At 43.6% G+C, this 26,887-nt stretch overlaps 1 protein-coding gene across 1 annotated transcript; it reads left to right on the top strand.

Moving 5' to 3' along the window:
• Positions 1 to 333: 333 nt before the first annotated feature.
• npas1 (neuronal PAS domain protein 1) lies at positions 334 to 26,887 on the top strand. Its single transcript, XM_040131353.1, has 11 exons — positions 334 to 428; positions 1,995 to 2,233; positions 12,973 to 13,040; positions 15,062 to 15,151; positions 22,004 to 22,178; positions 22,374 to 22,486; positions 22,973 to 23,169; positions 23,339 to 23,445; positions 23,676 to 23,823; positions 25,583 to 25,696; positions 25,792 to 26,887. Exons 1-11 carry the CDS (start codon positions 334 to 336, stop codon positions 26,885 to 26,887), a joined length of 2,442 nt encoding a protein of 813 aa, XP_039987287.1.

The following is a 26,887-nucleotide window of genomic DNA, read 5'->3' as shown; positions in this document are numbered from 1 at the left end:
ATGGAGATAAAATGTCATCATTTTCTTTCAACCTTTATTGAAAGAAACTCTTCATGCTCACTCTAGGCTTAAAAAGTATTTTGTTGAGAAATAAATTATGCAATAAATTTTGATAGAAACGTGTTTTCTAATTAAAAAATGTGTTAAATTTAACATCCCAGACATTCAATATGTGCTGTTAAGGGTCAATGAACCAACCTTATGTGATTTTTCCTCTGTCTCTTTTTGCTCCTCCTTTGCAATCTCTCATGGATCTCCAGGTCCGAGTCTGTCACATCCTCAGCCAATCAGAGCCTTCGTTAACAGTGGCGTTGGCGCGTGATTGGAAGAAGGATGGCAACCATGCCGTTTGTCAGCGAGGGGAAGTGTGTGAGTGTGGAGTGGGATTTCCTACAAGGACTACTGGCCAAGCCTCCCACCCTGCCCTGGTGAGACACACGCACGCACACACACACACACACACACACACACACACGCAGGCTGATACTGTATAAGCCTGCGTGCATGCCCATGAATTAATTGCTGCAAGGTGAAAGCATACATTAACACCCTTGCACACACTGAGAGCCCGAAGAAGAATTTCCTATCAATGGGACAGAATCCACAAGGTGCTACACATTACCTGTTTTGTTGCTCACCTGCCAATCCTGTCAGAGCTGTGAATCCCCTCCCCTTACTGGGAGATTAAGTAAATTTGGCTAGAATTATTAATGGGCAGTCATTTACAGGCGGATATAAAAACTAAGCAGAATCAATGTGTGTGTATTGATTGTTCTCGGTGGCTGGGGTCGAGGCAGTATAATAATGAGATGTTACAGAGGCTGGCAGCATGAGTCTACAACACACACACACACACACACACACACACACACACACACACACACACACACAGAGACACAGACACACACACACAGACACACAAAGACAGAAAAACTTAATAGAGAATAGCAGTGTAATAGCAGCTGTGTCAGCTGATTAAGATATAAACGCACACTATGTGCAGTCCTTTTCTTTGTTCTCTCTTTCCTTCACACACAGACACACACACACTACTTGTAGTGTACTTTCTTAGGATGAGAATCAACAACACAGACACGAGGGAGAAAGGCTGGTTCTTCTTTCTCCTCTAGCTCTAATTCTCAATCTCTCTTTCTCTCTCTCTTTCTCTCTCTCTCTCTCTCTCTCTCTCTCTTTCACACACACACACACACACACGCACACACACACACACACACACACACACACGTACACACACACACTTTATTCCAGTGCAGCACCAACACAAATTGTGAAGTGGCTGTGACAACATAATTCCACCACTCAGGCCTCATTGAGGAGAGTCAATACCCAATCAGAGAGACAGGCTACCTGAGCCCCGGCCCCCCTCTGTCACTCTGCCCCTCCCTCTCCTATTGATCCCTCAATCACAGCTTCAGCTCACTAGGCTGGGACCAGATGAGAGAGAGAGGGAGAGGGAAGGAGGGAGGGAAAGAGATAGGCAACGAGAGACTCTGTGTGTGTTTGCGTATGTACGTGCGTGTGCGTGTGCATGTGCCTGCGCATGTGCACATATGGATTTTGGAGCAAATGGCATTATTAGGACTCTGCTCTGCCAGATAGAAGAAGGGGGTTTGTCTGTAATTACCAGGCCAGTCTGCAAGAGATGGGTCAGAATGGAGATTGTTTCACTTGAATTGCAGGAGCCATTACCATCATATGTATTTATGAAATTAGTTTTCTAGATTGATGCTCAGGTCATTTATACAGAGCATGAATCAATCAACAGGTTGTCAGTAAGTGTCTATTATGTGAAACCCCTTACCAGTTTCTTCCATCCTACACAGTGCTAATTTAGATTATTATCTCTGCCCCTCTGTTCCTTTTTTCTCCTCCCTGCATTTATATATTTCTTCCATTTTTTACTTCTTTCTGTCCCCCTCTACACCACTTTCCTCCCTTGTCTTTTCCACCCTTAATACAACCTCCCCCCTCAGTCTCCAGAACCTGCGTAAAGAGAAGTCTCGCAATGCGGCTCGTTCACGGCGGGGGAAGGAGAATTTCGAGTTCTTTGAGCTGGCTAAGATGCTGCCTCTGCCCGGGGCCATCACCAGCCAGCTGGACAAAGCCTCCGTCATCCGGCTGACCATCAGCTACCTGCACATGCGCACCTTTGCCAGCCAGGGGGACCCGCCCTGGAGCCCTCTGCTGGAGGGCGACAGCAACTGCAGCAAAGGTGAGCGAAAGGGAAAGACCTAAAAAGAAGGATTACTGCAAAGAAATACTGCCAAGCAAACTGCATTGGTTCACTTAGGTTCAGGTTGCATGAAGGTATATTTTCATTGCTTTTGTAAAACTGCCTTTTTAGAACTGAAGAGAGTAAGTTTCCATATCCAAAAACGATCCTAAAATTGTGTTCAGACAGAAATCAAAGCAAATTCTCACCTCACTTCATTTGCACAAATTTGACAGCTGGACCATTTGTGTTTAATCCCCCTAAACACCCAATGTACCAACTGTGTGTTAGCTGTAGATGCACCAACAATGTCTGTGTGTGTCAGTGTGATTTGTGTTCAGCTCAGCCTCCGACTGCTTTCAGAACACGCCAGAAATTCTTGTTCTTGTATCTCCTCTTGTCTCTTGTGCGTTTATGAAGCAGATACATGAAGCCTCGGGATACGTGCAAACTTTTCACACAAATTGAAATATTGTCAGCTTGTGTGGTTACGTATTTGTGTCAATCTGCGCATCTCTCCATTGACTTTTGATGCAATCAAGGGACCACTACAATTTGTTCTGCATTCTACCTGAACACACAGTTAGGAGGAAACAGGGACGTTGCTACTACTAAGAAAACTAAGGTCATGTCTGTGCGTACTTCCTCTTAGTTGAGGTTTTAGCAATCTGGGGGATTTAAAAATTATGGGCTGAGTCCAGTATACTTTAGACTCAATGCACTTAAATTTGAGTGGGCCTTCATGTTGGGTAATTAAATTTACATATTAGTGAATGATTGCATAAAACATGACAATCTCAATACTAGAAAAAAAAATGGGGCCTTTTATTGGTATCTGGGCAAACTTTTCTTTGGCTGGATGAGACTTGGTCTCATGACATTAGTATTTTTAAAATCTTGCAGCCCTGGTAGGGAATATTTTTAATTGTGTAAACCTTCCATGCAAGTGCAAGTATTCAGTCTTAAACGAATCATGGCTATGATAGATCATTTCTCTGCTGAGGATTCATGGGGTTCAACCTATAACAAAATCATACAGCAGACATTAATATGCGGATGTGTGTTGCCAATGGACACAAACTGCTGAAATCCAATGTTTTCAACTCACATCTCTCTCTCAATCAAAAGCAATCCTCAGCAGTCTGATCTGCCCACTTACTCCCACCCACAGAGACACCCCACGCCACAAAAAATTCAGTTCGGACCAGGACAATTATCCAGTCCTCTATTAGCAACCCTAATTGCTGCTGCTGTGTATGTGAGTATGCGTCACAAACCTGTAAACATACATGTGCATATAGTCATACAAAGACTTTCTATAGGCTAGTGTGATTATGAATAGAATTTATGGGTTGTTTGTGTGTGTTGCGTGTGTCTGTCAGTATTTGAGTTTGTGTGTGTGAGAGAGAGAGGGAGATAGATGATACACAAAATGGGAGGAAACTATTGGTACGATTTGTAATTACAGAAATTAACTATATAACGAGGACAGTGTAATTATACAGCCCGTCTAATTGCTACTATTACTGAGGGGAAATGATGCAGCTACAGTACAATTAGAGGTGTGTGTTTGTGTGTGTGTGTGTGTTCATTCCTGTTCTTGTTTAATTTGAAAAATGTGAAAAAAACAGTCATGTTAATAACATGTTTGTGTGTGACTTGTGTGGCTTGCTTTACCACAATACTCACCGCACATTCCTGATAAGATATAATGGTTTAAATGCTATAGTAAATTGGACTCATTATCAATACCTAACTTTAAGCTAGGTACAGCATTTAACTTTAAGCACGGATACCAAAACGATAATCCTCTCAAAATTCTTAAAGGGGCACTCCATTGATTTTACACATAAAGGTCAGCTTATTGTACTTATCTATTCAAAAACAGTTTACAGTATAACATCTGTTTTGAACATGTGTAACTTCTGCAGGCTTGGAGCCTAAAAATTTATAGCAGAAACCCTTATTTACATACTGGGGGTGTAGAGTTTGAAAGACATGGCATTTGCCAGATATATTCTGTAATGAAAAGATGATATCGGTTGCATTATGGGAAATGTAGGATTCATTTTTCTTGGAACTTGACCCATAGGGACTATAAAGAATATTTCGGCATCTACTGTCTTTTGTGAGTTCTTCAACTTTACCGAGGGATTGAATACACCTTTAATTTGAGGAATATAAACATGTTTTTTTTCTTTACAAAGTATACCAAACTTCTCAGTGCATGACTGTTCAATAGTGTCTTAACACAAGAAGCCATACAAGAATTTTACCTAAATAGATACTAAATGGTAATGTAAGCAAGTTTTGGGTTTTATTGTATTCATACTGGAGAAATGGCAAAATTCAGTTTACTCAAAAAACTTTATTATCCATTATCAAAAAAATGCTGATTGTCCTGTTGTTGGTAGTGGTTGTTCTACAATTCAAAGCACAGAAGAAATGCAGGTGCTGTGCACAAGTTCAAAAAATGTATAGAAATTGTGGGAGGTGGTGAGACAGCTCCAGAAAGAGCCTGAAGAAACTGAGAAGCTGAAGCGGCCACTGTAAATGGAATACAGCCGTCATTCATTTTGTCATCATTTATATCATTTTCTGTACAATGATTAGGTAAGGTACGTTGATTTTTTTTTTGTATATTCAACTGCAAAAACAGAATAAGGCGGTATGACAACTAGTATAAGTATATACTGTACACATTAGGTAAGTAGCATAGCAAATGAGACACAGCATAAGAATCTCATCAAGCTGCCAGTTCTAAGTTTTGATATGTGACAGTTTTCAGTATTCAGTGTTATAAACTCTTGTTGGTACTTAGAAACTTCTGAGGTTTCTAGCAGCGCTGCACAATGTCTGAGTGATATCCATACACTAGCGCGCTTACACACAGCCGTGGCCTTGACTGTGCTCTACACATAGTGAATGGTTTTGCCTCAGTGTTCCAGGCTTTCCTTGTCCTCGATAGAAAATACCTGCTCTTTAGAAAAGCAGGTGCACAAGTAGTTGTGGTAGTAGCTGCACGTACAGATGCAAGATACGCTGCTTACACTTAAAATGAGAAGCGCTTCTCGTACAAATCTGGACTATAACTGTAAATATATAGAACACTGCAGAAGCTGCGCGAAGGTCATGGAAAATTGTGAAGCATTTGGCAAACACAATGAATGTGCTAGCTATGGACGGTATTATGGTCTGAATTATCTTCAACATTTCTTCCACTCGGTCGGGATCTGATATGTGTGTATCTTATTAAACGTTTGGAGATTTTTACAAGCAGGTCACACAGTCTCAGCAGGGCCAAGGCTGAAAATGCGATGCTAATTTGGACATCAGTTTGAACAAGTCTACCCACAATGCATTGGCAGGGTTTTAAGTGTGATGCATGACTTTAATTCCGTTAGTGGAATGTGGTCAGAGTTCCAGCTGAAAAGGAGAGGAGGATGGAGAGGAGGGGAAGGGACAAATGTAGAAGGAATAAAGGGAGAAAGAGGGGTGGAAGGAGGAAGGAGAGGAGTATAGAGAGAGGAAGGTGGGGGGAGGTTGCATTCCTCCACAGTCCCTCTTGTCCGAGGGTTTTGGGACGGGTGAGGGGCAGTGGAGAGGGAAGGAAGGTGGAGGATGGAGGAGAGGGATGGAGCGAAGGGGAGGGGCCGGTGTGGCTTTTGTCTGCTTCCCACGTTTCAAAGCCAGTCTTGAAAAATGAATAGACAGAGGAAAATCAATTGCATGACCTTCACAGAGAGAAAGAGAGAGGGAGAGAGAGAGAGATTGAGAGAGTAGGAGAGGGGGGAAAGAAGGGGGGAGAGAGACAGATTATGGAAGGTAGGAGCAAACGAAAAGGAAAGGCTGAAGGGAGGAAAAGTAAAATGACCCATGATGTTCATTCCCACGTGTGTGTGTGTGTGTGTGTGTGTGTGTGTGTGTGTGTGTGTGTGTGTATGTGTGTGTGTGTGTGCGACTATTTGCACAGCACATTCAAGGACTGAACCCTTTTATTTGAAATCATTTATATTTCAAAACCTCTCTATATTGAGTAAATTTTACTTTGGGGGACAGTTTTGTTTTTTTCTATTTCCATGCCTTTTTAAAGGATAATTCCGTTTTATTTTTACCAGACGCCTTATTTCTTTGGGTATCATTTCTACTGGTTATGACAACATTGTACTCGTCATACCTATTCGTCAAACCGATTCATCAAACATGAATCAGAAAGTCAGTCTGTAAACTGTAATAGCTATTATCGACGTAAGTTTAACTAATAATGTTACTGTTACCTTTGGTTTCTTTAAACAAACCTTATTATAATAAAAGATTAAGGTTTATTCAAAGACTAACTTAACACCAGGCTAAAACCCTCTTGTCTTAAAAGCTTGAAGTGTGTTTTTCCTCTGGCAAAACTCTTGGGCGTGGTTGGGGATGGCCATAAGTGGGCTCTGTTGCACTGATGACCACATCCCTACAATGATGTCACAGTGCACTGACACACCCTGGAGTACACGTCTACATCACTGCAGCAAGTTGAGAAGTTGAACCACTGGAGGTCAGCAAAAAAAAAAAGGACTTCTTGGCACTGTTAAGCTGCTCTTCAAAACCTGTTTAATCATCTGACTGCTTGTGTTTCTTGTAGAGCCGGACCAGTGTTGGCTTTTTGAGGCAAATATCAATATTGATATTTGAGAATTTGAAAAAGAAAAACCTCAATACTGACATATTGGCCACGATTCCTTTTTTAACAAAACACATTCGATGAGGGAGATACGGATACGTTTGGTAATTAAAGAACTGTGACCAAGATTTGCCCAGAGAGGGACATTTTACATTGCTCTCTGATGGACAAACTATTTAATGCCAAATAGGTTTATAAATTAGCTCAAACGTATACAGTATTAGGCATTTCTGCTGTTGAAGTTTTTGTTACTAATCAATTCAATTCAATTCATTTCAATTCAATTTTATTTATATAGTGCCAAATCATAACAGAGCTAATCTCAGGTCACCTTTCATGTAGAGCAGGTCTACACCCTACTCTTTATAGTTATATTTACAGAGATCCACCATTCCCCCACGAGCAAGCACTTGGCAACAGCAGCAAGGAAAAACTCCCTTTTAACAGGTAGAAACCTTGAACAGAACCCGGCTCCTGGTGGGCGACCGTCTGCCCTGACCAGCTGGGTTGGGGGGTGGGGGGGCATAGCACAGTAGACATATAACGTAAAGATGTGTAACAATAATGAGACTAATAATGAAATGAATAATTATAGTAATAGGGTGAATAATAGTACTAATAAAACTAAAAATAATGATAGATGATAATCATAATATTTGAAGCAGTGGGTAATCAGCCTGCATATTCGTTAAACCCAAGATATATATGATAAGCTGTTATCTATAATCAATCAATAAAAATTTTGAGTGCATAAATTCTCTCTCCACAAATCTGTAGCAACTCAGTCTTTACCAGGTGCAATACGGAAGCTGAAGGGGCCCTCAGTGTTTTATAAGGTACAGTACAATGACAACTCACTGCCCGCAACAGGGCCAGCTGAAGTGTTTTACTGTCTATGTTAGTGAGGTCAAACACACCTCTCTCCTCCCCAGCGTTGGTGACATTGACTTTCATTCCGCCTCCTCTCGCCCCCTCTCTCTCCCTCTTCTCCTCTCTTTCATTGCCTCTGTCTCTCTCACCTCCCTTCCGTCTCCCCCCCGCCTCTTCGCCCTCTCCCTGCGTCTGGCTCCCCTTTAATTCACAGCGTTTAAAGCAGCCGGGGCTTTTAAGGGAAGTTAATTGCACTCAAATTATGTTCGACCGCAAAAGGAGCGAGGGAGCGACGGAGGAGAGACGGAAGGAGATAGAGGAGGGATGGAGGGAAGAAGGGAGGGATAGATGTCAGAGTGAGAAGATAATTACGCAAGCGAAGGACGCTGCGATTAGGGTCATTCTCTCTCTCTCTGTCTGTCTAAAAGCTGAAACGTCACATTTGGATGGTAGTAAACAACTTGGCAGGTGATCAGGCTCCTGTTTTGAAAGGGTGAAACTACAGTGGCAGAGTCAAACTTGAGAGACAAAGAAGGATAAGAATATAGAGAGAAGGGGGGGGGGCTTGAGAGAGAGAGAAAGAGGGGTTCACTGCATCTGTTAGTTGTTTGGTTCCCATGGCAACATCTTAACCTGGTTAAAAAGGTTGACACTGTGGGGGAGGAAAGGAAGATGGTGTGTGTGTGTGTGTGTGTGTGTGTGTATGTATGCTTACATGCATGTAGGTAGGGGGATATTTGGGTATGTGTTCATGTATATGTGGCCAACACTCAGGGACTTAACTGGGACTAAATTATGTATTAGACAGAGGTATAATGAAAATCATTCAAATGAAATTTCTATCTTTTCTTCTCGTGGAGCGCTGGGGAGACCCTGAGAATTGACCTGCGAGTCAGAATATAATTAACGTATCCGATCGTGCACCGTCCCATTCTGTCTCCTATTCCCACAATGAAATTAAACTTCGCAGCAGCAGAGTCCTGGGAAGCTAATGAAATGGGAGTGTGACAGGAAGGTGCAATCAAAGATCCCAGGTGCACACACAGGTCTGCTTCCAGGTCTGCACACAGACATATGTACATATTACATGCATGTACACAGAAACAAAAGGGCAAAAGATGAATGTATATTCGCATAAACCATTTTAAAAGATAATTCCAATTTCTTACAACTTGAATCTTATTTTCTTGGTTTTCTCCGCTATTTCTATGATAAGACTGTCAGTACAGTAATCGCTGAGATCTGGGAACATGGCCACAAAGCAAAAACTAAGTCAGACAGGACAAAGAATGAGTCATCAGACAGTCAGACAGGTTGTAAACAAGACTATCTAATCCACTTTATTTGGAGGTAAAACCACAAGTGTGTACAAGTCAAAAAGTTTGTAATAATCCCTTTTTGCCGGTGCTTCAGTATTCGACAGTACAGAGTCCTGGCTCATTCGATTTTTGTCCAACTGAGTACCGTTACTTACAGTCCAGACCGTTAGTATTTGGACAGTGTGAGAGTGTGTGTAAACTAACGTTGAAACGTCACACAGCTGCATTTAGTAGCCATGTGTCCAGTTACTTTTGAACCGCTAGACTTTATGCACCTTGTGTAAAAAGGGATATTTCTCACACACATGTTTCTATAAACCTGCTCAAATTAAAACTGAGACTTGTCACTTTAATGTAGTATCTATTATTTTATTTTAAATTGAAAAGATCTCCACTAGTTCTTCCAAAATCCTCTGTCTGTAAATGGTTCATTCAGAGCCTGGCGGGTAGTTTTTTCTCACTTGAATAACTTAACTATGTCGTGATTCAATAAAATAATAACACATATTACAATTTTTACCCTCAAATTAAAGGCACCCTGTGGATTTTTTAAGCAATGTTTTTATCAGTGGGTCCCTGCTTTGTTTTCTATCATGCATGTGCACAAAAATGCACATGTATGTAGGATAGCAAAGAGGCTTTGCAATACACATTCCCAGATTTGAAGACAGTGTTATTATTCTCAATAGGAATGTGGGTCATAATTGTGAAAAAAAACCCCAAATTTTTAAAAACCGAAATTATCCTTTAAATGACTGACGATGAACGATTTATTTTCACCCACTATATTAATTTATAACTAGGCTAGATTTTACAGAATTGATACTATTTAAGGATAAAAAAACAGAATGGCGCAAGGTCCTCACTCACACAAACACACACACACACACGTAGACGTAGGGGTTCACAGCACCACTACAGAAGGATCTTTGTTCTCAGGGTGAGATACCAACACCGCTGTGAGACTCTCTCTCTTCACATGAGCACACGTTTGTGCAAGCGTCCACACACACACACACACACACACACACACACACACACACACACACACACACACACACACCAGGTCCAGTGTTTTGGTTTCCTGGCCACCCTATTGTACCCTGGCAGTCTTTAATAAATGGTCCTCTGTGTATTTGTTTGTGTGTGTGTGTGTGTGTGTGTGTGTGTGTGTGTGTGTGTGTGTGTGTGTGTGTGTGTGTGTGTGTGTGTGTGTGTGTGTGTCTGTGTGTGTAGACTCATCCGTCAGCCCTCCTGGCCTCATGTCACATCCAGTGTTTCCTTCGCCCTGCTGACACTACTCAGTACTACTGATCCCACCATCACTTCACGCCTCCAGGGTTTTGTGGCATGAAACTCAGGACACACAGACACACACACACACACACTCTAAATGTATTGCCTTTCAGTCTTGAAACAATCACAAACTAATATCACTATGTGAGTGTGTTTGTATATCCTTTCATTCATTCTCATACAGTCATGATGAGTGTTGCTTCCTCCAGACTCCCCAGTGATACAGCTCCATCGCTGCCCCACAAGGGAGCCTGACAGGCAGGCAGAGAGTGAGATGGGCTCCCCATCCCCCTCCAGGCAGCGACTGGCTAGGCTGAAGGGTCCCAGCACCAGACCCCCTTTCATAGCTCTGAATGGACTAGCCTTATTTATATTCACACTCTGTCACACAGGGGGAACCCAATCTCACAATGCGACTGTGGCTTTGTCCGGCAAGTCTGTATTTATGTGTGTGTGTGAGGATGTGTGTGTGTGTGAGTTTGTGCGTGCGCGCGGGTATTTGTGTTGTTTAATCGGCGGGAATGTTGCTGCTGTGTACTCTGTACATGAGAATTCATTGCTGTGTGTATTCCTAAAGTGTGTGTGTGTTTGTGTGTGTGTCTATTGCCCTAATGTAATGCCTCCCTCTTCTATTCACTGAACCCACATCACAACTAGGCAGCTGGGCCATATATACGTGTGTGTGTGTGTGTGTTTGTGTGTTTGTTGTGTGTGTGTGTGTGTGTGCGTGTGTGTTCCGACCCTCCCTCTGTGTTCAGTTGTAACCCAGAGCATCGCTTTCATTTTCCTGTCATAACGTGCATTGATTTCCCTCAGCCTTGCAGCGACACATACACACAGACGCACATATCCGATGATCCTTAAAGTCACGCACGCAGACTCACAGACACATGCACACATCCATATGCTCTTGGACAACCACTCACACATACACACGCATTTTGTGTACACACGGAGTTTGTCTCTGCCAAATAGGGAACATGGTGTTCAAAAGCAGCCCCGTTGGAGTGAGATTAGTGCTCGTATATGGTCCGCACTTTTGCAATCACACTCTTGCAGGTACACACACACACACCATCACATACTCTTTTTGACATAAAACAATAAATATGGCTGATTGCTAAATTAATCTTCCACGTCACTGCGGCCCCTTGCGTCTGCATTTGCTTTGGAGAAAGTGATCACTCTCGCCTTCCTTAGTGTTTTCTCATTTTCTGCTCCTCTCGTACCTATCTTCAGCCGCCCACCCCCCACCCTCCCACCTAACCACCTCCAACTCTATTTGGATTGTAATTGCCTTGGTAAACAGCACCACTTTGGCACTGAAGCAGCTCTGATAGCTAGTGTTTGGGATGCATTAAGAGTGGCGATGCAGACACTATGAGCGTGTGCGTTTGTTTGTGTGTCTGGCGGTGATTGAGCGGTGTGCGTCACATAGCACCCCTCCTTATGTTCAGTTGTTTTAGACACACAACCGTTTTGGTTGATTCTTCAGACATTATTGGTTCAGGTTTCAATTTTCATTTCAGTCCAGATTTAAAAACGATATGGAGATGCAACATTATTACAAACCTCACTGGAGAAAAAGTCATATTTACAGATCATTTTGTATAATAACCAATATGACGAAGCTGTATTAACCCAATCTGAAAGTGGAGTAACTGCCAACTTTATTAATATTACTTTCCTCATCCCCTAAGTCCCTGTTATAGTCCACAGAGTTACAATACACAGCTTTTTTGGATTTTTCTTTCACATCTTATAGTTAGTTCCTTATCCAGAAACTTGAGCTTAGGTTTATAATAAAACAAGCCACACAGTTTACGAGATACATCACTTTTCAAAGACGAGTTAAACAAGTATTTGTTGGGGCATTTTATGCTTCTGTCAGTGAGTTGACAATTGACAGATGACAGACTATCAGAGGAGAGAGGGGTGGGGAACAACATGCAACAAAAGACCACACTGGGTCTCAAACCAAGCCTGAAACCCCAAAGGTGCCCCCAAAACTGTTTTTACATTTTAGTTCATAACCTAGCAAAATTCCTTCACAGATGCTGAGAAATGTATTTATCAAACTGTGGGGCAAATAAGTGGCTTCTGTGGATTGTGCTACTGACAGGAAATGTCTGAAATCTGTTCCTAAAATGGCGAGACAAAATTCGTATGTCACTGGCAAGAGTGACCAGGGAGCTTGAAATCGTCCTTTCACAATGGCTTTATCTGACCATTACTGTCAAAGCTTTCAAACACAGAAGTTTGTCAGCATTATTGGCGATCTGCATAGAAGACATTTTGACATGTCACAGTAGGAAAACCACAGGTGTAAATAGGAAAATGAATTATAGCTGATTCCCATTTAGCTGCTTCGGTTTCAGGGTCCTGGTGTTGTGCAGGCTGGCTCACTGTCATGTCTTACTGGGACACCTGAATAGAACAGAACCAGTGTTAATGTTATTACCAACACCTGTACCTTTCCTTCTATGACAAGTGTCTGTGACAAATGGTTGCTGTGAAAAGGGTCTATTGATGATTTTTTTCTTTTTTTTTTAAATCTGCTCTTCTTTTTTTCTTTCTCTCTGCAGTAAGACGATCATCTCATTCTCTGGCTACTGACATGTTTGAGCAGCACCTAGGGGCGCACCTCCTGCAGGTAAAGACCACAGCATCCACACCTTCATTCTTCCTCTTTAATGATTATAATGATATCATGTAACTACATGTTTTAATATCATGTATTTGACATGTTTTCATTGAAGTGGGTTTGTGAGAATAAGTGTCTGCATTTCTTAGATTGTCCAGTAGATTTTTAAATGGTTTATTTAGCTTGAGAAGTAGGAGAATATTCTCAGTCCATAAAGGAACACTTAATCCTTCTGAAAAGTTTAAAATTTGTTTACGCTTTTCTTTGACAGCTAGGCGTATGTAAGGAAACTTTTGCTTGTCAGGATAGATCACAAGGTCAGTTTGATCAAGTGTCTCCTTTGATGGACAGAACATATTTGTCTGATAAGTGATTGCATTTTGCTACAGTTTGTCGCTGCTGTGCGTGACCACAGTCTGTGTCAGCTCAAGTCTCCCCTCCCTCGATCTGAGATTTACATTTCCACGCAAACCCCTAGCACATGCACACACATGGACACACACACATCTCATAAACCTCAGATGCTCGGACGATATCATTGGCTGCCAAAGAATGCCTCCCTTTTGCACTGACAGATGAATGGAGCCTGAGGGGGGGGATTCTAGGGCAGGAGGGCTGCAGGGATGACGAAATGTGGGATGTAGAGACAAAGACTCAGAGGAAGTGTGAAGAAGGTAAAACTGCAGATTGTACTTTAGACTAGCAGGAGGCTGAGGGAGAAAAAAATTGGCTCGGAGAGCAACCAGAGGAGAGAGGAATAAAGAAAAACTTGGAAGGATTAAGTAGGAAACAGGTAGGAGTGGGAACAGGTTGAGAGAGAGAGATGAGGGACTAGAAGCTGAGAATTTATAAGTGAGAGGGCTGTTGTAAAACAAAGAAATGTTACATATGTCTGCTCTCCTCTGGCATTTTTAAAAAGGGAGGCTTAGGGAACGGTGCTGATAGAAATCAAATTAACGCTCCAGAAAAACTGTATGATTCTTTCCTCCCAGCCGTCCTCCCTCTGTAATAGCCTGATAATTGCACTTTAGTTCTCCGACATTCAGGCGGCTGGTTTCTCCTCGCCACGACACACGACGCCCCACACCCATTTGCATACTGGATGTGTCAGTTGCATAAATTACCACTGCCACTTTAAGCACTGGGCCACCAAAATAGCAATCATTCTTCTAGAGCAAAGTGGCCCTGGTCTCTCTCTCTCTCTCGTGTGTGTGTGTGTGTGTGTGTGTGTGTGTGTGTGTGTGTGTGTGTGTGTGTGTGTGTGTGTGTGTGTGTGTGTGTGTGTGTGTGTGTGAGGCTGAGGCTGTGTCGGCTCGCTCCTGGATGCTTGTTATGACGATTAATATTATTCTCTGAAGCCGTCCTCTCTAATGGGCTGGCTGTATACCTTTCACTTCTCATTAGAATCACTGCTGGCTATAATGACTCTGGTTCTGTCTCTGTCCATATCTGTACTGGTGTCTGGGTGTGTGTTTACGTGTGTGCGTGTGGCCGGAGATGCAGGGCGAAGGTTTGGGTCTGAGTTTATTACCGTTGATTGAAACAGCTCTGGCCTATAAGATCAGTTTCTCATGCCTCTTTACGCTATTTGTTTATGTATGTTTGTGTATGTATTTCTCTAAATGTCTGACTGTGTGTGAGTGTGTACGTGTGTGTGCACATGTGGCATTTTTGTCTCTGTGCTGCTTTCTGTGTGTGTTTAGTAATGCAGGTCTTGTTGACAGCTGTTGTGTGTGGCTGCAGCTTGCATCTATGGGAGTTGTTTCATGTCTGTTCACATTTATGCATGTGTGTGTGTGTGTACGTGTGCACGTGTGAGTGTGTGCGTGTGTGAGTGCACTTGTGAATTGAGAGAAGAGAAGAGGCCGAGGGGTGACGGGTTGTTTGTTCTCTAGCTCATTGTAATTTGTTCGATACACGCTAATTGCTCTAATTTGTCTGTCTTGTTTCTGTTTGCCTTTATATGTATGCGTGTGGGTGTGTGTGTTTGTCGGTGGTTGTGATGTGGGTTTTTTTTTTTATGTGCACAGTCTCTGGATGGCTTTGTGTTTGTGGTCAGTCAGGAGGGACGGTTCCTCTACATCTCAGAGACAGTTTCTATCTATCTGGGACTCTCGCAGGTAAGACAGCCTCATCACACACGCACATACCCACATACGCACACACTCTAGAATAATCCTTTGTATACAAGTGCATTTGCACACATGTGACTATCTTCTCCTTATGCTTTCATATCCCCTCCCATGAGTGTGTGTGTGTTTGTGTGTGTGAATATCTTTGACTGCACTCTTTGTGCTCATCTCTGGAGTGCAACTCTCATGGGGGCAATGCAACTCTCTCTCTACCTCTCTCTACCGCCCTCTCTCCCTCTCCAGGTGCTCACCTCTGTTGATTGCCTGTGGCCTCTTGTACTGTGAATGTTAAGTCCTGCCATTTTGCCCAGATGCATAAATAATAACAGTAATTACTGGCCCAGCAATCAAAGTGTCGCCCCAGCGCGCTGGGCCTGTCTAGGGGAACAAATCGATAGGCATCTTAAAAGCCACATTGATTGTAGGGAGGGGGAAAAACACCAAGGGGGATGGGAAGATAGATAGAGACAGCTGGAGAGAGAAAGAGAGGGGGAGGAAAGGAGGAGAGGTGTGATAAGAGAGAGATGTTTCGAAGTAAGAAGAATCAGTACAGCATGAGAGAGAGAGAGAGAGAGAGAGAGGAAAGTTAGTGCTACAATAATAGAACTAATTCAGTATTTTTTTTAAATGTGGAAATTTGCTGTTATTGAGGATCTACCCTTGGCAGTATTAAAGGATAAGTATGGATATTTCTACTCTCTGTCTTAGTACAACACTCACAGACCATATGTGGAAAATGCAATTGGTCACAGTAATCCTCCCCCTGTCTATACTGGCTACGAAGCAGTCCCCTCCTGACGTGAATACACTGTAAGAGATGGGGAACAAAATACACAGTCCTTGTACAGACGCATTGTAATGCAGAGCAGACAAACGAAGTTGGTGTCTTCCAAAGTTAGTCATTTTAGTATGAAATAGCTCCAATATATGGATATAATATGAACAGTGCATTCTTTGCCAAGCCATGGCAGAGGGATACTTCCTGGCATCACAGTTATGTTTGTTTCCAGTTAATGACGTAGACATTATGTGACTACAAGGACCAAGTGTACTTGAGTTGTCTAACTCAGACTCCTGGAGCCTCAAAATATTTTCAGCTGAACTTTAAATTGCATTATTGCACGGAATAAGGACTGTAAATTTTTGTCCCCCATCTGTTATGTTTAATTTATACTTGACACAAGGGATTATCAGGAGTCCTGCCATAAACACCTACAACATAGGTTTTCTTTATAGTTGTACCTTGCATTTCGACCATTGATGGTGCCAATGCAACACCAGATGGATTTATTGTATTTATATGTATTGTACAGTCCGTATGGTTCTTTCATTATATACCCACAATAACATTGTTTGCATTCTTGTTTTATTAGTGCATGGGAGACTACTGCAATTGCTACTGCGTGAAATCATTTTTACACTCTTTCATTCACTATGATACAGAGCAGAAATCACGGCAAACAGGTTTGCAGTGGAGTCTTGAAGAATAACCAAACGACAGGCCGAAAAGAGTGTTATTTTGTCCTCTTTGGTTAAAAGTTTTAAGCCTGTTTAACCACTGACCACACCTTGCATCCCTGCTGGTTCTGGTTGGTCAGAAAAAGGCCTTCTAATGGCACCTGTAACCACACCCAACAGTGATGTCACAAGGTCCTGGAGTACACCTGTACATCACTGCAGCAAGGAGCGAAGTTAGACCTCAAGAGGTCAGCAAAAACAAGATTTTCAGGGGGTGTTAAGTTACTCTTTAATGTTATGTTCACTATCAACAATCTTCACCAGCATAGGAAACTTGCAAGCGAAAACATAAGCAGCCTGTGTGGCCTGACCACAATTCTTGCAGTCTCCATGTGGCATCTCAGTTGCCACCATCTGCCGTGCTGGGGGTGTAGAACTATAAATCCAGCTTAACACTTGAGTCACATTGGAAAGAGATCACTTCACAGCTAATGTGGAGAGGAAGAATGAATACAACAGCCAATAACATATGGGCATGTGAGTGTTGTACTATGTATGACAGACTTGAAAAAAATCCAAACCTATCCATTAAGCTGACGTGAATTCAATATGTATGCCAGATAAGGACAAGAGTTTCTTGGGTCTTCACTTGGCAATGACACATACACAAATAATCCACACACGCACACTCAGACATACAGATAGAAATTATAAGGACAAAAAAGTGAGAAGACAAACAGCCAAAACAGCAAGATAGAGTTGTGGAAGCAGGAAGACAGAACAAAAAGGGAGATACAGAGAGAAATAAAGAGAACCAGACAGACAATTACGAGAGAGAAAGAAAATAAACGAGAGCAATGGAGGAGAGAAAGAGAGACAGTGGTAAAGAGGTGAGAGAGAGAGTCTGTGTGTAAATAGAGTTTAAATGTGCAGTAGGAATGAAATTCGCCTTGGGATTGCCTAGGTAAACAAGGCAGCCGAGGCTTTGGTGGAGATGCTAATAAAACAGAGCTGTTCTTATCAGCTGAGCAGATGGCCTAACCCATCACATCTACTCAAACAGGGCCTAAGCCATCAGCATTCTAATGAAATTATTTATGATCGAAGATTATGTTCAAAACCTTGAACATACAACGCCACGTTTACCTCCCCGAAAAGATGAGAATGGGCGGAGATGGAGAGGGTTTATGCCAGCCAGAAAGGGCAGATAGAGTGAGTTAGAGGATATATGAGAGAGGGTATATAGTGTGTTTATGGACACAAATGGTGAGAAAGAAGCACACAAAAAGAGAGAATGGAAAGTTGGGATGGAGAGGACAAAAACACTTTCGAGGGGAGGTGGACACAGGGGAGAGAGGAAGGACAGACAAACAAATAATGTTCTTAGTGAAAGAGTGTAACTTGTGGTTTGTTTTAGAGGGCATGTCACCCCTGTGGAACGCCCCTGCCCTGCCGTCTCCTGTCCCCCCCGTCTGACCCCTCTGCCCTGGTTTACACCCTGGGCTGCTCCCCAGACAGGGGTGTTGCTTAGCCAGCTTAGCCCAGGTCAGGCACCTTGACCAAGGGCACAGCCTGCCGCCCACTCCCCTGGTGCCTGCAGGTATCATTTTTCTTCTCACCGGGTCTCCAGGCCGGGAGCACGGGGGTAAACCTGGGAACACCACATAGCAGACGAGGGCAAAAGGAAGCAGAGGAGGCTAGAGAAGGATGGATGGAGTGGTGGGAGTGGAGACAAAGGCTGGAGAAAATGAAGAATCAGAGGGAGGAGACATGGAAAAGATGGAGAAGTAAGCGTAGGGGCCGGGAGGAGAAAGGAAAGGGATAAATGGGGTAAAGAGAAGGGAGGAAGGATGGTAGATTGAGGGAGGAGAGAATTGATCTGGGAATGGTTAGTATGCAGCCCCCGCTCCCCCTCTCCCCTCTTCCCCCTCTCCCCCTCCCTCCCACTCTGCTCTCCCATCAGTCAGTGAGGGCTGAGGGCTGAGAGTGTGTTGTGGACCACTGCCCGGATGCCTCATACATATTAAAGCCCCCTGCTATTATTTATATCATGTCTCTCCTTCCCCTGCTCACTGCCCCCCCCCCCCCCCCGCACACCACACCGCCATACATACATACATACGTGCATGTCCGCGCACACAAACGCACACCCACACACACATACAGACACACAGGTTCCCGCAGATGCACCGACAGACAACTACTCACACAAACACTGACACACAATGACGCACGGAGACACAAAAACAGACAGTCTAGTCGCATACGCAGAGAAACGGAGGCGCGCCGTGCGCTTTTATACACACCAGCACACACTCATACACACACGCACACTTAGAGGGATTTGAATGATCTTGGTCTCTCCTCACGTCTCCCTTCGCGCCACATTCTATACCTGTTTTTATGTCTGAGCCTGACTCATCCTCTCAATCGCTCCTTCTCTTTCTCATCTTCTCATTTCTGTCTGATCTTTTTTCACTCCCTCCCTCCTGCCTGTGATGGAGTGATATTATTCGGATGGGTCTTAAGCCCGATAAGGCCCATAAGGACCTGTTTGTCTCTCTACCTTGTTTTCCAATACCACAGGGCCAGGGGATTGTGTCTCTGTCAGATGGCTGGTCCAGTGTTCTGAGCAGAGGTAAATTTAGTCCTTGTTTAAAGACGACAAGAATTCCCTTTGCAGAAGATTTGCTATTTATGAAATACAGACACCTTAACCCCAGACAGACCGGCAGATAGATAGATAGACCGACAGACACAGACATCTCGGTATAATCATTACTAAAAGATGCCAAAAGCAGGGTTCATTCGGAGTTTTAGAAATCCAAACCCAGTCCATTTACTTGTCAAATATCCAGCGTCTTAATGCCTGGATGCGAACTCTTGATTTTTAAACAATAATGAACAAATTGGTCTTGATGTCAGAATCAAAAGGAAAGTGACAGAAAAATCCAGCACCTAGTAATTACACTGCTGGTGTTATGTCTGCATAGGGAAGAGAAGAGGGATCAGAAAAAAAAAAAACCCACTTATCCCTTAGATTCCGATGTTGATAAGCTTCCATGTAGCCCCTTTAATAGATAGGAGATTTATTTTGCGGGCCTTAGCCATTATGGACCAGTACATTTCAAGGACGTTTTATTGAGTAAAAAAGAAATTGCTGATATTGTTTTTCTTATTAGAGAGTTACAGTGCTAATTTTGTCCTTTTTCCTGCAACCGCCAACTTCAGTTCATTGATGATATCTGTGGTTAATCACTGTAATAACTGCCAAAATCACTTCATACAAGGTAATGCGAAGAAAATTATTATTTTTATAACAACAATGTATTAAATATGAAAGTTGTCGCTTGGCGTGATGAACCTACAGGGAATTATCACTTGAATCTACAGCTCCCCTCGGCTTAAAGGTGTTGTATAACAAGTTTCAGCGCATTGTTTAGCTGTTTACCCACAACTTTCCTGTTTTGGTTCCTATCTCACCGCTCATGGTTTCACTTTCAACAACAGGCAGCTGTTTTCAGTGGAAAAGCTCTGCCTGCTCAGCACCAAATGGACAGACATGAACACAGCGGACTATTTAACTCAAAATGTGATGATATGTCGGTTTTGTGTTCACAACTTGTTTACGCTGCCTAAACTCCAAATCCAACTTGACTTGATAAATTTCTGTAACATCCTGAAGCTCAACAGCATTCATTAAAAATACTTTAAATAGCTTTACAGGAAGAGAAAAGAGGGAGATTCTGATGTAGAAATCGTAGTATAAAATAATTTCTTAATGTATGTTTAGCATATAAGAACTTGGAAAATGTATTTTTTTATTTCTTTAAACCGTTATATGCTTTTTGACCACACATTTCATGTACACTTTTTGTTCAGAATTGGAATTGATGTGGCTGTTAAAACTAGAATTGTAAACTTATGTTGGGTCGTCCAGCGGCTTATTATCTTCGGTTAATTTCCATCCAAGAACCTTTTCTGGATGCTGTACGCCTCTCTTTTCCTGTATTTATTGTTGTTATCTCTACTGTTACAACATAATACAGGTAAAAATGACCAACATATCTTTGTAACATGTATCTTTAAATGCCGAAATATGTATCAGAATAGATCAGGAGATAACCATTTTCATTTGTTTTCAAAGTCTAGTAGTAGCACATTTTTTTTCGGTATGCAGGAAAATTAGTCCATATGGCGCCTATCAGAGCTAGTATTTAATAATATCTTTATTACAGGTGGCAACATTCCAACAAACAGGGCATCCCCCGAGAGATTAAGCCCTCCATGTCCGTGACTAAGAATCTCGATCCCTTCTCTTATCCTTCCTCCCCCGTTGGGGTTTCCTCCATCTTTACCCCTCTCTGTTCACTCATCATGCATTGCTCTGATTCCTCCGCTCCCACCTTCCCTGTTCCCCTTCTTCATCTCCCTGGCTGTGATGTCCTTGAGGGCCTGCTGAAGCTCCCATAAAGCCTGCAGTAAATGGCTCTAATCCGGTAATAAATGGCTGTGTCCTACAGACAAGGGTGTGAGGCTGCCGCAGCTACGGCTTTATCAGATGGAATGGTATTGGCACACGTATGCACAGACACACACAGGCATTCACAGATGTAATAGAAGCTGCATACACGAGTATAAGCATGCATGCTGTAGCTCCCCCCAACCCCTTTTCGGTTTCTCCCTCTCACACACACATACACATACACATACACGCACACGCGCGCTCATTTATACAGCTTCAGATGGAATCACACCTGCTCCAATTGTGCTGCTTTTATGGATGCCATGCAAGAGCAGCGCCATTATTACCTTTAAATGATTAGAGATGCGACTATGATGCATTATGATGATAGGATCATATAGAGCTGTTGCACTGCTCTTTATGCCTGCAGGGACAGACTATAACTGAATGAAGGAGCAAGGGAGGGACAGGGGGAATAAGAAGAAGAATAGTAATGTGACCTTTGGAGATACTTGGAGTTCACCTGTTTTTAATCAGCAAATACAATTGATTTTTATCTCCCCTGGTTTTATTTGTGTAATACTGTAGTCACTCAGTCCTCTGAGACTGGACTGAAATGTATGTGTGTGTGTGTGTGTGTGTGTGTGTGTGTGTGTCTGGGAATGTCTTACAACCTCCATAGTCCTTGTTGAGTTGTAACCCAGAGCAGCGCTTTCATTTTCCTGTCATAACATCTATTGATTTTTCCTGTGTGTGTGGGTGTATGTGTGTGTGTGTCTGTGTGTGTGTGTGTGTGTGTGTGTGTGTGTGTGTGTGTGTGTGTGTGTGTGTGTGTGTGTGTGCGCGCGCATTTGCTCATGCGCAGGTATTTGTGCTCTGAGCTTCTGTTTTTGATCAATGTATGTGTTTCTCTTCAGGTGGAGCTGACCGGCAGCAGTGTGTTCGACTATATCCACCCGGCGGACCATGTCGAGATGGCCGAGCGGCTGGGAATCAGGCCACATCTGAGGGCCGAAGCCGGCTGCCACACGGCCCCTGAGAGCGCTTCTAGCTCTGCATCCACCTCCTCCCTGGCTGGTACCCCTGAGCCTGGTACTGATTGCTCTGTCGATTTATAGAGAGGAAACTGAAAGAAATATAAGAAAAAACAAGATAATTTTAATCACACTCACTGAACTCAGGTTGCACCATCAAAAGAATAAAAATATTATAAAAATAATTGAATTCATGACAAATTTTGCTGGATGGATATTTTTGTTTTACCTCTTCTGCTCTGATCCTCAGCAGCTCCGTCTAGTCCTCATTCTCCTGCTGACGACCCTCCTGACCGTGGCTTCTTCATCCGCATGAAATCCACGCTCACCAAAAGAGGCCTGCATGTCAAGTCTTCTGGATACAAGGTACTGAATGTCTGAGGAAAGAATTTATCATAATTTGAAAGCATACCTTGTATTATGCATTCTTTTAGCATTCACCTGCTTGTTCTTGAGCAGGTAAAATAACAAGCAGACCCATGTCATTTTGTTTAGCGCTGCCAGTGTTTCATAGCACTGTCAAGGTGGTTGTTCTCAGTGTGTTTTATGGCTGTGACCTTATTTCACACTGGACTGCTGCACATAACAGACAGTTTACTGCACTCACTGCTGTAATACCGGTGCTGCTGCATTAGTTTAGAATATGACTTTGTATTGTCGTTATGTGAAATTTATATTGGTGAATGTTATATTTCTGAGTTCCTCTTAATGTTACTGTTATTTCCTTCATCCTGGGCTGCGTAACTCCCTTGCAATGTATCAACCGATTCAAATTTCCGCCCTATTCTTATTTTATCCTGCAAGAATGGCCTTGTGTGTAAGGAATGCATACTGTTGTCGTCTGTTTGTCAGGTAATCCATGTGACAGGGCGAATCCGCTGCCGCCCAGCACTTGTGCCGGGCTCCACGCGTTCAGTGCGTCGACCGATGGGTTTGGTGGCACTGGCGCACACGCTCCCGCCTTCCACGCTTAATGAAGTCCGCATGGAGAGCCACATGTTTGTCTTTCGAGTAAACATGGACCTACAGGTCACATATTGTGAGAACAGGTAAGGTTTTTGTGTATGGATATCAGAGGTATGTCATTGCATATTTTTTAAGTTATGTTTTTCTTTTTCTTTTTCATGAGTAGTTGCCAGTTGGTGGTTTTAGAAGAGTCGCCGGCTTCTGTGTAGTAGACAAATGTGTTTGTTGATTTTTTTTGGCTTTTCTTTACAGGATCTCAGAGTATATGGATCTGACCCCAGCAGAGGTGGTGGGACATACCTGTTACCACTTCATCCATGTAGAAGACCTGGAAAACCTTCGGCAAAGCCACGAGGACTGTGAGTCACATCCAGAGGCACATGTTGTGTATGAAACTGACCGCCCGGGCGTTCCACACATTGTCTGAGCTGGGGGGCTGGGAGAGCCTGTTGAAATGTCATTCAGTCCTGTTTTGATATGCGCCCCCTGCTGCCATCATCGTGAACTGCCCAACCAATAACGAGCTTCTCTTCTGTCCCTCTCCTGCTATACATCCTTTTATTTCCACCTTCCGCCGGTCTCCTCCCAGTGCTGAGGAAAGGCCAGGTAGTGACAGGTTACTATCGTTGGCTCCAGAGGAGAGGAGGATACCTGTGGATCCAGTCCACTGCCACTGTCTCCATCAACCACAAAGCCCCCCACGAACGCAACGTCATCTGGGTCAACTATGTCCTGAGGTCAGTACAACCACAGCAAAGCCACGGTCTGTTCTCCAGGACTGCTGATATGAACCCAGTTTATATGTGCGGGCACCATACTGCGTACAGTGATCCTTTGAAGGGATAGATGCCGAAATGCTGAGGGATTATTGGAGTTTCACTCCCTTCAGCATGTGAGAAAGCAGATGAGGATACTTTCAAAACAGTGAAAAAAAGTGGCATCCTTTTGGGGCATCCTACAGGGCCTATAGGAGTTAATAGTTCTTTGTAACTTTTTATATAAATATTAGTGAAAATTTAAAAAATTTAGGATTACTAAAAAAATGGGTTAGTCATCTTCAAATTGTTTGTTTTACAGATGTTAAATTGATTTGAGATTTATTTTTGCCCTAAATACAGACATGGTCAGTGAATCCCACTTAATGTTATTGTTGACAATTTTTCCAATTATTATAACGATTATCATGATCAATATACAGCAAATTCTAACAGCCTTTTTAAGTTATTTAATAATCACACATAACCCAGAGCTTTAATAGCTTTCACAGTGTAGAATTTTATCATGTGTAGTCTAATTTTTGGACTTTTTTAACTTAAATTTCTTTATTGGCCAATCAAATGGTCAGTTTATTTTATTTAGTATACACAGTATAAAATAATCAAAATTGAGTAAAAGTCATCACTCATTCAGAGATTTCAGTAGCTTCTCAGGTGCTGTATTGTTGTTCAACTGTCTGTAAACAGCAATACGCCACTGCTTAATCACTATTTAATTTTATTACTCTGAATTAGCAGACACAATATTATTATAAGGCTTCGAAACTGATTAAGGAAAATTCAAGACTGCGTGTTCTTGGTTTGTGCATAAGTTTACATTCTCTCAACGTTGTAATGTTTTATTACTTTAGTTTAAGGCTTTATTTATTTTCCACACATACACAACAAACGCAGGTAACCTCAAAAAATATGCTCTACTTTATTTCCCTCTTGTATACACATGTGCACACACGTATTCACTCAGACACTGATGCAAATATTCTGAAAAGATACGCGTACACGTTGTACACACACACACACACACACACACACACACACACACACACACACACACACACACACACACACACACACACACACACACACACACACACACACACACACACACACACACACACAACCCAAAAAAAACATAACAAAAATATGTGCACAGCTACAGAGCAGTCAGACAAAAACAAGAGGAGTAGGCTGAATTTCAATGCTAATTGGACTGAAGCTATATAATTACAACAAATGGATGTCAGAATTTTGGGGCTGAATGGTGTTTTAGTTAATTAGTGCTGTAATTACAAGAGCTCATTAAATTTTCCAACAGCCTCCTCCTTGTCTGGGCTTAACTGTGTATAGGTGGGCTGCTGAGTGGGGCATAGTATGTGTGTTTTTGTCTGTGTGTGTGTGTGTGTGTGTCTTAAAGGGCGGGGTCTGCCTATGTGTCTGTTTGCATGTGTCACTGCTTGTGTATGTGTTGTAAGGCTGTTGTTTGAAGACCTGGGTGTGTGTTAGGTGGAGGTTAGGAGGGCGTGAGGCAGTTTGGCTATTGGAGTTGTTATTAGGCTGATTATATGTTGTTTCCATCTCTGAGTGTTCACTGAAATCAGCATGTCCCCTAGTGTTTTTTTAAACGCTGCAAGTGGCCATAAGTGGTAGATGATCATTTGCCTATACGTCCACCTTTTCTCCCTCCCTTTCTCCTTTTCCATTTCCACATCTATCCATCCAGTCGAACAGAGTTGCCCGACACTCCCCTGGATTTACTGCAGCTACCAGAGAGCATAAGAGCAGAGAGACTTCGAGTTAGCTCCTCACCCAACGACGGCTCCCCACAGGCCCGAGGTAGGATGCTACACACACATTACTACCTTCCCATGATGCCCACTGAAACGCAGGAACACCTGCCTATGTGTCTTCTTATTATAAAAACCTCCCCTCCTCCTCAGGCTCGCAACCAGTGAAGGGCTCAGTGGGGAAGAGTGACCCTGACACTAAAGGCAGAGAGAAATTCACTGCCGCTGCTATCCAATCGGAGGACAGGAGGAAGCGCCTGCTGAGGTCCGACCCCGAGGGTGCTCCTCCCGAAACCCGTCGCAGACTAGAGGAACTCCGTCACGCTGAGGAGAGTGTGTCGGCCTCCTCGGACCTGGCAAGCGAAAGTGAGGGGGAGGAGGAGGAAGAAACAGAGTGGGACCAGGGGGGAGACAGTGAAAGACTGAAACAGGAAGACGGGGAGGGAGGAGGCAAACAGAGTAGGGGAGGAGACACCCCGACTAGAGGGGAGAGAGGAAGGAGGGCGCACAACGGCCGGGCTGTGATCCAGCAGCTGAAGAGTGTAGTGACCCCGTCTCCCCTGTCGAGCAGCCCCAGCATCAAGACTGAACATGACTCCCTGTCCACCGGGGGGCGCTGGGGGTCACACACACAAACCTCCACCTCACACACCACCCAGCACCAACCCTCACATGCACACACACCCTCCAGCAGTCTCAACGGTGACAGCCCTAACACCCCGATCCCCGACTCTTCTTCCAGCAGTGAAGCCCCTCCGAAAGGTTTGTTCACTCCCCCATCCCCTGCTTTGTCCCCCGCCATGTCCGTGTCCTCTCCACTGCCCCGTGAGGAGAGGGCTGTGTCAGGGGTGGTCAGTCGGGGCAGTGGTGGCGGTGTAGGTAGTGGTCCTGACTTTGAGCTGCTCCAGAGACTGGCTGCAGGTGGCGCTGCAGGGCGGGTCCTCTTCCACCCCCTTGCTCTCGGTCCTCAGGGCCCTCAGAGCCTCTACGCCCCCAGCACTATCCGCTACGCTCCACCTGAGCTGCCTCCGTCCCATCACCACAGCACGGGACACAGCGACGGCCTGCAGCTACGCTCGGACCACCACAAGGGACCCCCGCCGGCCTTCTTCCCCCACCTACAGCGGCTGGCCGGCCTGCCACCCTTCAGCGGTTTCTCCCCGTCTGACAGCCCTTTCTCCTCCGGCCTGCCCTTCTGTATGAATGGACTGAGGGGGGCTGCAGGCTCAGAGGAAGACTGA

The sequence above is a fragment of the Xiphias gladius genome, chromosome 7 (assembly GCF_016859285.1).
Source record: "Xiphias gladius isolate SHS-SW01 ecotype Sanya breed wild chromosome 7, ASM1685928v1, whole genome shotgun sequence".
In the NCBI taxonomy this organism is placed as follows: Eukaryota; Metazoa; Chordata; class Actinopteri; order Istiophoriformes; family Xiphiidae; genus Xiphias; species Xiphias gladius.
This window is presented reverse-complemented; position numbering and strand designations above follow the sequence as displayed.

What these genes read in the sequence shown, in the direction of transcription:
- npas1 (XM_040131353.1), top strand. Translation starts at nt 334, where the DNA reads ATGGCAACCATGCCGTTTGTCAGCGAGGGGAAGTGTGTGAGTGTGGAG. An exon ending in CGACAGCAACTGCAGCAAAG is followed by an intron (nt 2,234 to 12,972) that starts GTGAGCGAAAGG and finishes TTCTCTCTGCAG; the next exon opens with TAAGACGATCATCTCATTCT. An exon ending in GGCTGGTACCCCTGAGCCTG is followed by an intron (nt 22,179 to 22,373) that starts GTACTGATTGCT and finishes GATCCTCAGCAG; the next exon opens with CTCCGTCTAGTCCTCATTCT.